Source organism: Lytechinus variegatus, chromosome 9, assembly GCF_018143015.1.
Source record: "Lytechinus variegatus isolate NC3 chromosome 9, Lvar_3.0, whole genome shotgun sequence".
Taxonomy (NCBI): domain Eukaryota; kingdom Metazoa; phylum Echinodermata; class Echinoidea; order Temnopleuroida; family Toxopneustidae; genus Lytechinus; species Lytechinus variegatus.
Window position 1 is genome coordinate 31,732,482 of NC_054748.1, and position 12,424 is coordinate 31,744,905.

The window sequence follows — 12,424 nt, forward strand, 5'->3', positions numbered from 1 at the left end:
AAAATTGTCTTAAAATATGCAAATCTGTAATTGGGCACATGTTCACTTTTCTTTCATCCAGGCCACTTCCTCACACCCACCAGGCTTACAGCCTTAGAACAAAAAAAAATGATGAACCATCACACAACAGCACACAACATTCAGTGCTTCACAATAAATATTTCACTTCTGTTCATACATGTACATGCAATAAATATTGTGGAAAACAAATAAAAGGCGTACCCATATTCAAATACCGTTTAAAAGGACAAATATATTATACCTTTCGAGAAAAATCAGCACGTTAGATATCTGATAACAAAACACAAATATGGGGCACTGCAAGAAACTTATGTTCCATTGCAAATCAAGCGTAAGTCTTAAATTCAAATTCAAGCGTAATAAGGTCGAGTTGCAATAGCAGTTCAACTACATGTACATGTTTGTCTTAAATCAAAGGACTTACCCTTGATTTGGGACGTGTGATTGATTAGAAAATTTCTTGCAAAATGCCCTAATAACATTAAAATTGTTTTTTTCGTTTTAAGTTGTGTGTTCTTATTTTCGACAAGCTGTATTCCTGTCCAAGTCAATTTTTTTAGTTCTCTCCAAAACTGTGCTCAAAATCGTTTCCAAGATCGATAAAGATAAATTTTCTGTTGCATCATTATCAGTCCAAAACTTGCATCGTAGCTCCTGGAAAGAGTGAAAAAAAAATGGCTATATCCAAATCAGTAAGAGGACATGATGGAATCTCCCAGATTGAAGTAGCGAGCAGAGACCAGAAGTCACCAGAGTCAGCAAGTGTGCAGATCTGTGTGTAGAAGAGAGAAAAAATAAAGAAATAATTTAAATAATCAAATCAAAGTATGAATTTCATTATCTTGATGATTGACGACGTGCGGTGGCATGTAATTCCCGGTCAACAACAAATAATAGTAGGTTTAGACACCTGAAAAATTCCACTCAGAACACTGGTGCTCTACCTCAACGCTCAAGTGATGTTTGTGTAGGCCCCACTCTACTTACCGCTTAGCGGTAGTGAATCACTTGAGGTACGGTACTCTGTGTCATTACAAAGAGTGCATTTATCTTCATTGTTTTATGTTGAAGGCACTACGCATTCATATGTAGAAGCACTCTAATCAGAAAGAAACACCAGACTCTAGTTTTGGCCAGGAATCAGCATGATCAGGGTAACCACTGCTGAAAATTTGTCTTGCTTCATGACATCGGCATTATGGTGATATAATTCTGTGTATCTGGATGTATACGATACAGGGCCCTCCTGAGCATAAACGCATTGGGTACTAGACCTGTGTATAATAAAAACTTAAACATTTGGCCTTATCGTGAAAACATTCGGCCTTATCGTGAAATTTGGTGTTTGTGCGCTCGTTGTGTACAAAGTCAATGGGAGTGGATCACCGCCGTTGACGAAATAAACGGCAGTGAATGGACTGGTGACAAAAACTACGATAATGCCAAACATTCCTCTGAAACAGCATATTTTCAGCCATGGTCCATGCCAGTGCTCCTAAATAATTTAATCGCCTGAGTCCTGACCAGTTTATTTAGAAATCTGACTGAAGTCTTTGTGAAGAAAAATCTGCTGGAATTGTGCAAAAACATTATTTCTAAAATAAAGACTTTTTAATTTTAATAGTAGTCATGCCAAAATGCATGATTCTAAAATTATATCAGATCTGTATCTGTCATCTGACCTGAATGCATCGTCAGAACAAGTACAGACTACAGTTTCCAAACATGCTTACCTTGACTTTTGACTGGATCAAACAGCGTAACCTGCATCGGCAGCAAGTGAATGGGACCGTACAGCTTGGAATCAGAGCAACACAACGAAGACTGTCGAGTGGACAAAATCGGTCTTTCCAGTTCATAATTCAATAAAAATGGACAAAGTAACACAGTTCTGGTTCTCTTATAGTCTGAAGATGTCGAAATCGGATATCACAACACATGAAGAAAACGGTAAATTCGAAGAAAAATAGAGACCAGGAAGGTGTATCAGTGTATTATGCACAGAGAGATAGTGTGTAGTCGATCATGTGACGTCATTATTCTCGACTGTTTTCGATCGCGTGAATGTCTGCCTGGGGGCGGCTGGGGGGCTGAGAAGGGTCTCTATTAATTTCATTTCTTGCATTTCCACAACATCTGTAAGACTTTTTAGTGACATATTTGTGTATAAAAAGACAAGACCTTTCCATTCATATATAATTTGTCTATAATCATCACTTTCGTGAATTTTCTTTGTGTGTATCCTTTAAAGGAGAATGAAACTATTGGAACAAGATAGCTTGTGTGAAAACAGAAAAATCAGAGAAACAGATCAACAAAAGTTTGAGAAAAATCAGACAAATAATGAGAAAGTTATGAGCATTTGAATATTGCGATCACTATTGCTATGGAGATAGTAAATTGGCAATGCGACAAAGATGTGTGATGTCACTGTGAACAACTCTCCCCATTACTTTTGTATATATTTCACTTGAATTGCCTCTTTTATCACATCTATCCATAGATCATGTGTTCTGTCTACATGAGGGCATGTAATACATATTTTTTAAGAATACATCATGGATAAAGAGTTTGTATCATCATAAGAAAAAGCAAAAAGAGACATTTTGAGGGTATTTTATAGTCCACCAAAGGGAAAGTTGTTCATCAGTGACATCACACATCCTTGTCGCATTGCCAACGGGAGGATCTCCATAGCATTAGTGATTGCAATATTCAAATGCTCATAACTTTCTCATTATTTGTCCGATTTTTCTCAAACTTTCTTTGTTATTCTTTGATTTTTCTGTTTCTACACGGGCCTATTTGTTCCAAAGGTTTCATTCCCCTTTAATAGAGGTTGGCAGCTGTGCTAATCTAAGGTTCATTTATTATTTATAGAGCACATTAGAGGTTGATGTAGATGATAGACCAGAGTTACCTTGGTGGAAAGCAAAGAAATGGTCCCTTCATATACTCTCCAGAGTCTTTGAAAGGTAAGAATGATTCTTAAAACATCTCAAATTCACATTTGTAACCCTAGGCTATAACACCCAATGAGGAATAAGTTGATGCTGCATATTTGACCTTTCATGCATAAAAGGGGAAGTTCACCCTGAGAAAACGTTAATTGAATTGAATTTATTCAAACCAGTCAAAAATAGTACAAAGTACAAAAAAGTACAAACAAAATAAAATGGTTACATTACAAAGAACTGATGAAAATGACAGGTTTGGGACCCCAAAGAAGCACAGCTTGTAATCAGGGGCCCCTGCATATGATATTTTACTTAAATATAGAACAACTATGAGAAAAAAAATGATAAAAATTACAAGGAATTTAAAGATCACAACAGGAACATAACCCACACGCAAGCATTCGCACACTCACACAGACAAACACACACATTCACACTCCAAACATGTCACCCCCAGGTGCAACTAACAACTAGTCTTAAATTTATCAAGTAGATATTTATGACATAATTTCCTAAACCGAGACAGGGTACTGCTATTTCTTATATCAGCAGGACACATATTCCATTCTTTAACACAATTTGTTCTGAATGAATTCAACGTAGCATTAATTCTAGCAAAGGGTTGGTGAATAAGATGTCTCTGACGTGTGTTATAATTATGAATCTTAGAATTAACCACAAAAGTTTCTTGTAAGAAAGAACAATGCAGGGATTGGTAAAAATAGCAGAAAGAAAACATTGAAGGTTTGAGGTAAATCCATAAAAAGAATAACAAAGTTACTAGAATTTCAATTTTTTGATTGGTGACGTCTTATGCGAGCAGCTTTCCCCATATATCGTATGATAAAAAAATCACTGAAATGTCATTTTCTCAGAAAATTGTAAAAAGTTTTTATAGTGCCTTCAGTATATCAAAAGACCTATCATTTTACATCTTATCCTGAAAGAAATTTGAAAATTGTTCATCAAGAACCATTAAAAATTTGAAATCTGTGCATTTTATATTACATAACCAATGGGGCAGCTGCTCGTGTATGGCGTCACAAATCAAAAACTCTAATTCTGATAACTTTCTTAATATTTGATCGAATTTCCGTAAACCTTCACCAATATTTTTTATTATTTTTCCTGCTACATGTATTTTTGACAACAGACTTTTAATCAGGGTGAACTTCCCCTTCAAGCTGGTTCAGAAAAAGCAGATTGCTAGCTTATTGAAATATTTTAATTAGCACAAAAGTAAGAAATCATGGGGGAAATTGAACTTGTTCATTATGCCTTTACACCACCAGAGGATCCAGGGGGATGGGGCACAGCTGGCCTGTGCTCCCCCTCCTCTGCCATTTTGAGAAGCAAAATTATAATTTGTAATGTAAACAATGCCCTTGAAACAGAGGTGTGCCCCTTCTTTTGAAATAGAAGACCTTTTTTTATTTAAAAAAAAATTTTTGCTTGTCAAATTTTTCCTCCGAAAAATGTGCCCCCGCTTTTGGAAAATCCTGGATCTGCCCCTGCCTTACACGATTTTATTTCTTTGGTGTGTTGGCTTACTACATGATGATTAAAGTTAGCATGAATCTCAATATGTTTGATTCTAAATCTAGCTTACCAAGTCTGATGTGCCAATGCCAACAGAGTCAGAACAAAGGCCCCTCTCTCACATAAAATACATGCACATATACAGTACTTCTGAGCCACTCACTGAGATGTTGAAATAACCCAGAACAGTATGGATTTATCTCATTTGAAATTTAGGTTGTGTGAATTTCAGTTACTGGCTGCAAGATAATATACAATAATATCGAAACTACTAAATATTGACATAAATTTCATAAATCGATTGTCAATCATGTAATCTGGGCTGAAACTTATTTTGTGATCGTTGACCAATACTTGATTTGTTTTCCTTCCTCTAGGTATGGAAGTCCGGGTAACGTTACCAAGGAATATGTCAAGTTCTCGGACTGGTATCTTAAAAAATTCACAGGTGAGGAAAAGCAGGCCCACTCCTGGGATTTTGTATTGTTTTATTGTCTCACCTGCGAAGCAGAGTGAGACTATAGGCGCCGCTTTTCCGACGGCGGCGGCGGCGTCAACATCAAATCTTAACCTGAGGTTAAGTTTTTGAAATGACATCCTAACTTAGAAAGTATATGGACCTAGTTCATGAAACTTGGCCATAAGGTTAATCAAGTATTACTGAACATCCTATTAAAGTTTCATGTCACATGACCAAGGTCAAAGGTCATTTAGGGTCAATGAACTTAGACCATGTTGGAGGAATCAACATTGAAATCTTAACCTGAGGTTAAGTTTTTGAAATGTCATCATAACTTAGAAAATATATGGACCTAGTTCATGAAACTTGGACATAAGGTTAATCATGTATCACTGAACATCCTGCATGAGTTTCACGTCACATGACCAAGGTCAAAGGTCATTTAGGGTCAATGAACTTTGGCCGAATTGGGGATATCTGTTGAATTCCCATCATAACTTTGAAAGTTTATGGATCTGATTCATGAAACTTGAACATAATAGTAATCAAGCATCACTGAATATTTTGTGCAAGTTTCAGGTCTCATGATTAAGGTCAAAGGTCATTTAGGGTCAATGAACTTTGGCCAAATCGGGGGTATCTGTTGAATTACCATCATAACTTTTAAAGTTTATTAGTCTAGTTCATTAAACTTGGACATATGAGTAATCAAATATCACTGAACATCCTGTGCGCATTTCAGGTCACATGACCAAGGTCAAAGGTCAATGAACTTTGGCCGAAGTGGGTGTATCAGTTGAATTACCATCAAAACTTTGAAAGTTTATGGATCTGATTCATGAAACTTGTACATAAGAGTAATCAAGTATCACTGAACATCCTGTGCGAGTTTCAGGTCACATGATCAAGGTCAAAGGTCATGTAAGGTCAATGAACTTTGGCCATGTTGGGGTTTTTTGTTGAATAACCATCATATCTCTGTAAGTTTATTGGTCTAGTTCATAAAAAGTGGACATAAGAGTAACCATGTATCACTGAACATCTTGTGCGAGTTAGAGTAGTATTCAAAGTCAGCACTGCTGCTATATTGAACCGCGTGATGCAGGTGAGACGGCCAGAGGCATTCCACTTGTTATTTTTTTTATTTCATTTTTAGGATAAAGGGACTATATCTTTATAGTTCCGACCTATATCTTTTGATATGAAGCCATAAAAAAACAAGATCATGGTTATATTGTAAGAAAGGGGGAAAAATACACATACTACAATTTATAATGCGTGGATTTTGTTCAATGTCAACATAAGTAATATGGGGCCTGTTGCATAAAACTTTTTACCTGAGAAAACCCGGGTATTTTTTACCTGAGTTTTTGCCGTGTTAAAGTCAATGGCAGAAATCAGACTAACCTTAGTTTTCAGTTTTTACCGGAGTTTTCTCAGGTAAAATGTTTCATGCAAAAGGCTGATGGAAATTTATCACTAAATTTCTCAAATTGACATTCAAATGGTCACTTGCAAATCACTGTAAATTACATTAATGGATACACTTCTTTCATTGACGATTAAATTGTAACATTGAAAGGAAACAGTAATATTGCCAATTTAGTAGAAATATAAGCCTTGAGGTGGTGACTTATAGTCGCAGTTAAATTCCTGGTTGTGTGCAGTGAAAAGGCATCCCTGCATTGCACTAAGAGGATGCACGCTATTGCATACAAGTCAATATGAATGCCCTTATCATATTATATAAGAATTTAAGCATAATTTTAAGTTATACTTAAATCTTTGAAACAACCCCTTGATCAGATTACGCATCAAATACCTAATGCTGTTGACTATCTGGGCAACTAAATGATGACATAAGTTGGCATGAATCTCAAATATGTATGATTCTGAAATCTAGCTTACCAAGTCTGATGTTGCTAAACACAGCTGATGTCAAATTGACTCGGTCGTATCTAATTTGGTAAAATTAATGATTGGCCTACTCCTGTTTCGTCTACTCATTTTTGTCTAACCATACTCTATCTCCAACAAGTTTATATACTAATTTTTGCTTTATTAGGGCTACTGTTGGTAATAAGAGAATTTTTAGGACCATTGAGATGCCCCCCCCCCCCCCGGGCAATAAGTCCACCCCAAAAGAAAGTTGATTTGAGAATACAAAGAGAAAAATCCAACAAGCTTAACACTGAAAATTTCATCAAAATCGGATGTAAAATAAAGTAATGACATTTGTTTAATTTCACAAAACAGTTATATTCACATCCATTTCAGTATGCAAATGAGGAGAGTTATGATATCACTCACTATTTCTTTTATTTTTGTTATATGAAATACCCCAATTTTCTCCCTTTTGTCTTGTGAAACAACAATTAATTCCTCCCTGAACATGTGGATTTAGCATTGTTTAATACTGTATGGTTCAATCAAGTTGGTGCTTATTGCAAATCTGTAAGAAAATGAAATATTGTATAATTCAAACAATAAAAAACAAAAGAAATAGTGAGTGAGGAACATCATGACTATCTCATTTACATATCACTGAGTATCACTGTTTTGTGAAAAATAGGCGAAACTTTAGAATGTCATAACTTTCTTATTTTACATCCGATTTTGATGAAATTTTCAGCATAATGCTTGTTTGATTTTTCTTGCTTTATTCAGATCAACATTTTTCTGGGGTGGACTTGACCTTTAACAGCACATTTTTGACATATTCCTCAGCAGTTCACTCATTCAACCAGAATTTGATATCATATGCAAATACTTGTTTTATAATTTTTTTGTGTGCTGCAGTTAGCGTCTTGACCAATGTGCTGCGCATACTGGAACAATACAGACTGAAGAACTATGTAGCTCCTCGAGTCATGCAGCTAGCTCTCAACTATCTCAACACAGCGTAAGTTTTACAAAGGTCTTTTTTTCATTCACAAACCTGTTGTTTTTCTAAATGATAGCAATCCCATCTTGAATATGATTACAAAGGAAAAAAAATATGCACTGAATACAAGAAAAAATTTCCAGTGCAGGTACTGATTTCATATCAGTTGATGAAATTATTCATCTTGACATTGTTACTATTAAATTTCACCTATGGAAAGCCAACCACTTCAAGATTCTCTATCAAAATGCATGTGCATACAATCTGGCCCTCGTGAGTTGTCAAATATACAGGGCCCCCATAACTTTTTTTATATTGGGGGCGTAGCATGAGGAACAAATATTTTCCTTAAGCAATATTCAGGGTTCCGAGCCCATCAGGGAAATGAGGAATAAGTATTCTACTTTTTTTCCAGTCAGGGAAAAATCAGGGAATTTGATTTAAAATACCTCAAATCAGGGAAAAATACCACAAATGAGGGGAAAATCAGGGAATTTTGATGGGCCCAAAAGTTGAAAGCACAGTCGTCAGTCAGACTCTGTTACATTTTGTTGCATATCAAAACAACATCAATTGAATGACTGATTATGGTGGTTATGGTGCCTGTGTATTAGTACTGATTAGGTTTACATTATTGTTTTTATACTGAAAATATGTGTAATTCACTGCAATAGCTTAGAAAACATGCGAAAGTGGGAATGGGTTGAAATAATTATCTGGGAATTTTTAAACCTCACCAGGGAAAAAAATCAGGGAATTTGTTTACTTGAAAAGCTGGGAACCGTTTCCATGGCATCTTTGCTACTACATGATGATAAAAGTTAGACTGAATCTTAACATGTGTGATTCTAAATCTAGCTTACCAAGTCTGATTTGCCAAGGCCAGCAAAACTGATGCCAACTCCTCAGCTCCCCACCCTCTTCCACCTTTTTCTTCTTAGATTATTGTCATGATATACTTCTAAAGGTTGAGTCACCCCAAGAAAAATGTTGATTTGAATGAATAGAGAGAAATCAAACGAACATAACACTAAACATTTTCAAAATCAGATTAAAACCTTCACTAATGTTACATCCAATTTGGATTACTAGTTTGTGAAATGTAATGAAATTTGTGGAGTTTCTTTTTATTGCTCACATGACCGAACTATGATTATTTTTGTCTCCACAGTGTCAGTCACGGTCACTCTTGGAAGATTATCAAACCTCATATTGATGTAAGTTTTCTTGTTTTCACCTCTTTTTGGTAAATTGCCAATTCGTGTACTGCCAACACGTCCACTCACCACATGGTCTACTTTCATTTAGTTTAATGCCTTTCCCTCCATCAACATTTCGTCTGAAAACCATTTGGTCCATAAACCATTTGGTTCAATCATCACTTCGTCTAATCACCATTTCTTCTATGACCATTCCGTCCATTAACATTTCGTCTAACAATCATTTGGTCTATTAACCGTTCGGTCCAATCGTCACTTCATCCAATCACCATTTCGTCTATGACCATTTGGTCTCACAACCAGTTGGTCTAATATCCATTTCATTTTCATTCATTTTGCACAATTTATCACTTTGTCCATTTGGACCAAATGGTTTATGAACCAAATGGCCATTGGACCAACCAAACCTCATATTGATGTAAGTTTTCTTGTTTTCACCTTCTCTTTTTGGTAAATTGCCAATTCGTGTACTGCCAACACGTCCACTCACCACATGGTCTACTTACATTTAGTTTAATGCCACTCCCTCCATCAACATTACGTCCAACAACCATTTGGTCCATTAACCATTTGGTCCAATCATCACTTAGCCCAATCACCGTGACCATTTCGTCTTATAACCAGTTGGTCAAATATCCATTTCTTTTTCATTCATTTTGCACAATTTAACACTTTGTCTTATTAGACCAAATGGTATACGAACCAAATGGCCATTGGACCAACTGATCATTAAACGAAAGACCATGTGGTGAGTAGACGAACTGATGGTGGACCAAATGATAGTAGACGAGTTGGCAATTGGACGAATTGGCATTAGACAAATTGGAAATAAACCCTCTTTTCATGCCTGATAAGTGGTTGTTTTCAAAGGAAAAGTGTTTTGGGGTTGTACGTTCAATATGTTTTCTTTCTCACAATATCAGAGAGGGAGACTTCCCTTGAAAATTGACTTATTTTTTTTAAATGTAAAAATGCAGATTGTCATTGTCTCCTTAAAGATAAATTCCAGTTCTGGTAACGATCTCAAAATGACTTTACAGAATCTGATATAATGACCACCCAAGTGTCTGTTTATATGAATATAAAATATGTGCCAAAGGAGTCTGGAAGAAATTGTGTAATTGCTGAGAAATAAGCAAAATAAGAGCGGATTCGGTCACTTTTGTCGGGTCTTTATTCCAGCAATAATAATACACTGTCCCACGTGGGCCTATCTGTGTTGGTGATCTTCAGTGTGATCGTATTTCAGCTTAGATTTTATGATTTCACAAAGTTCATTTTATATAACTGTACCAGATCTAGATCCATGATGATATAGTCATACTTAACCTTGGTTTTACAGACTTTTTCATGAAATTAGTGTTTTACTGCAACTACTATCTTTTAGCTTTAATGATATATACCAGTTGTAGTAACGATCTCAAAATGAGTTAGCACAGAATCCAATGAAATGACTACCCAAGTGTTTGCATACATAAATAAAATGTGCCAAATGGCCCTGGGAGAATATGGCTAATTGCTGAGAATTGAGCAAAATAAGCACAGAATTCCATCAAATGACGGGTATTTTTCTAAACAATATTAATGCGCTGTCCCACACATGCCTTTTTGTGTTAGTGATCATCAGAATTATCGGTTTTCATCTAAGATTTCATGATTTAACAAACATAACTTTTTTTAGTGTACCAGAACTAGATCAATGATGATATTGTGGCATTTAAAGAGAAATGCCAGTAGTTGCAGTAAACACTAATTTCATGGGAAAGTCTGTAAAACCAGACTTAATTGTCGGTATATCATCGAGGATCTAGATCTGGTACAGTTACATAAACTGAACTTTGTGAAATCTTGAAATCTGCGCTGAGTAATGTTCACACTGTAGATCGCCAACACAGATAGGCACATGTGGGACAGTGTAATATTATTGCTGGAATAAAGACCCGACGGAAGTGACCAAATCCGTGCTTATTTCTCAGCAATTACACAATTTCTTCCAGAATCCTTTGGCACATATTTTTTATTCATACAAACAGACACTTGGGTGGTCATTATATTAGATTCTATAAAAAGTCATTTTGAGATTGTTACCAATACCGGAATTTATCTTTAACCTTGATTTCAAAGACTTTCTCACGAATTGTTTGCTGGAACTTCTTTCTTTTACGTTTAAGTAATACATTGATTTCTTTCATTGGATTATGTGTAATTGATTTCTTTCATTGGATTATGTGTAATGAAGAATTACCTTCCTCGTTCCTCGGTAAATTCTTCCTGAAAAGTGAATGTTAAAAATGTTAGCTCTTTGTCAAAAGAGAAATAATGATAATATATTTTTGGCTTATAAATGTTGGTGCATCTAAAGCAGTGCTCTGGACCAAATATGTTTAAAAATCTAGAAAAGAAGACACATGTCAATATCACATGGTGAATATTGAAAATAAGTATACTGTTTATTTACAACAATAATTTAAAGATAATATTTAGTATGGACTACAATATCTGTTTTATAGGTGATTATGGAGCTGGAATATTTCTTGATATTTATATATCCTTCTGTGTCTTGGTTTACTACATGATGATACAAGTTAGCATGAATCCAAACATGTATGATTATAAATCTAGCTTACCAAGTCTGATCAATCAAGCACATTGGGAGTTCATTGTAAAACCGTGTCCCATATTTGTGAAGCCTGACAGTCTATAAAGAACAGGATTAGAAAAAAAATAATTTGTTGAAAACGGATAAATTACTTTTGTCTCCTCCTCCAGACGATGATCCAAGATGTGTTATTTCCATTGATGTGTTACACTGATGAAGATGACGAACTATGGAGAGACGACCCCTATGAATACAACAGACTGAAATTTGGTAAGATTTCTATAAGGCTAGGGTCAAACTTGTTTGCTAAGAGTCCACAGGGTGGGCTAGTTGGTGCCAGTTTGCGCCAATGCAAAGCAGCTGTGGTGCCTATTGTCACCAAAAAGGTGCCGAGTGGTGTGCACCGGCAGTGCTCGAAAATTTTATGGCACCATAGCATGCGTGGTGTATAAGGAACAACAGGGGACTTTAAGTTCAGTTCCCCGAAGGAGTGTGTAAAGTAAATGGGTGCGCAGACATGGGGCACCATTTTTTGTTCAATCTGGAAATTACTTGCCAAGGCTTTTTACAATAAAAAAATGTATTCTCTTTTATATTTTGGTGAGACTTGGTTCACATTTAAGGAACATTATAAACTGAAAATTTTTTGTGGTATAAAAAGAAATGCATGTTTAACCTTAAAGTAAGCTTTTAGGTATGCAGACATGGGCCTTCCTTTATATTTGTTATTTTCATTATCCTTAC

General features: G+C 35.6%; 1 protein-coding gene across 1 annotated transcript in view; it reads left to right on the plus strand.

Moving 5' to 3' along the window:
• The window catches only part of LOC121421759 (importin-7-like), a 45,519-nt gene that overhangs the window by 16,935 nt on the left and 16,160 nt on the right, over nucleotides 1-12,424 (plus strand). Inside the window, exons 6-10 of the mRNA XM_041616559.1 lie at nucleotides 2,902-2,996; nucleotides 4,895-4,965; nucleotides 7,777-7,879; nucleotides 9,033-9,078; nucleotides 11,851-11,950. Of these exons, the coding sequence (XP_041472493.1) occupies nucleotides 2,902-2,996; nucleotides 4,895-4,965; nucleotides 7,777-7,879; nucleotides 9,033-9,078; nucleotides 11,851-11,950 (415 nt within the window). The remainder of the gene's footprint in view (nucleotides 1-2,901; nucleotides 2,997-4,894; nucleotides 4,966-7,776; nucleotides 7,880-9,032; nucleotides 9,079-11,850; nucleotides 11,951-12,424) is intronic.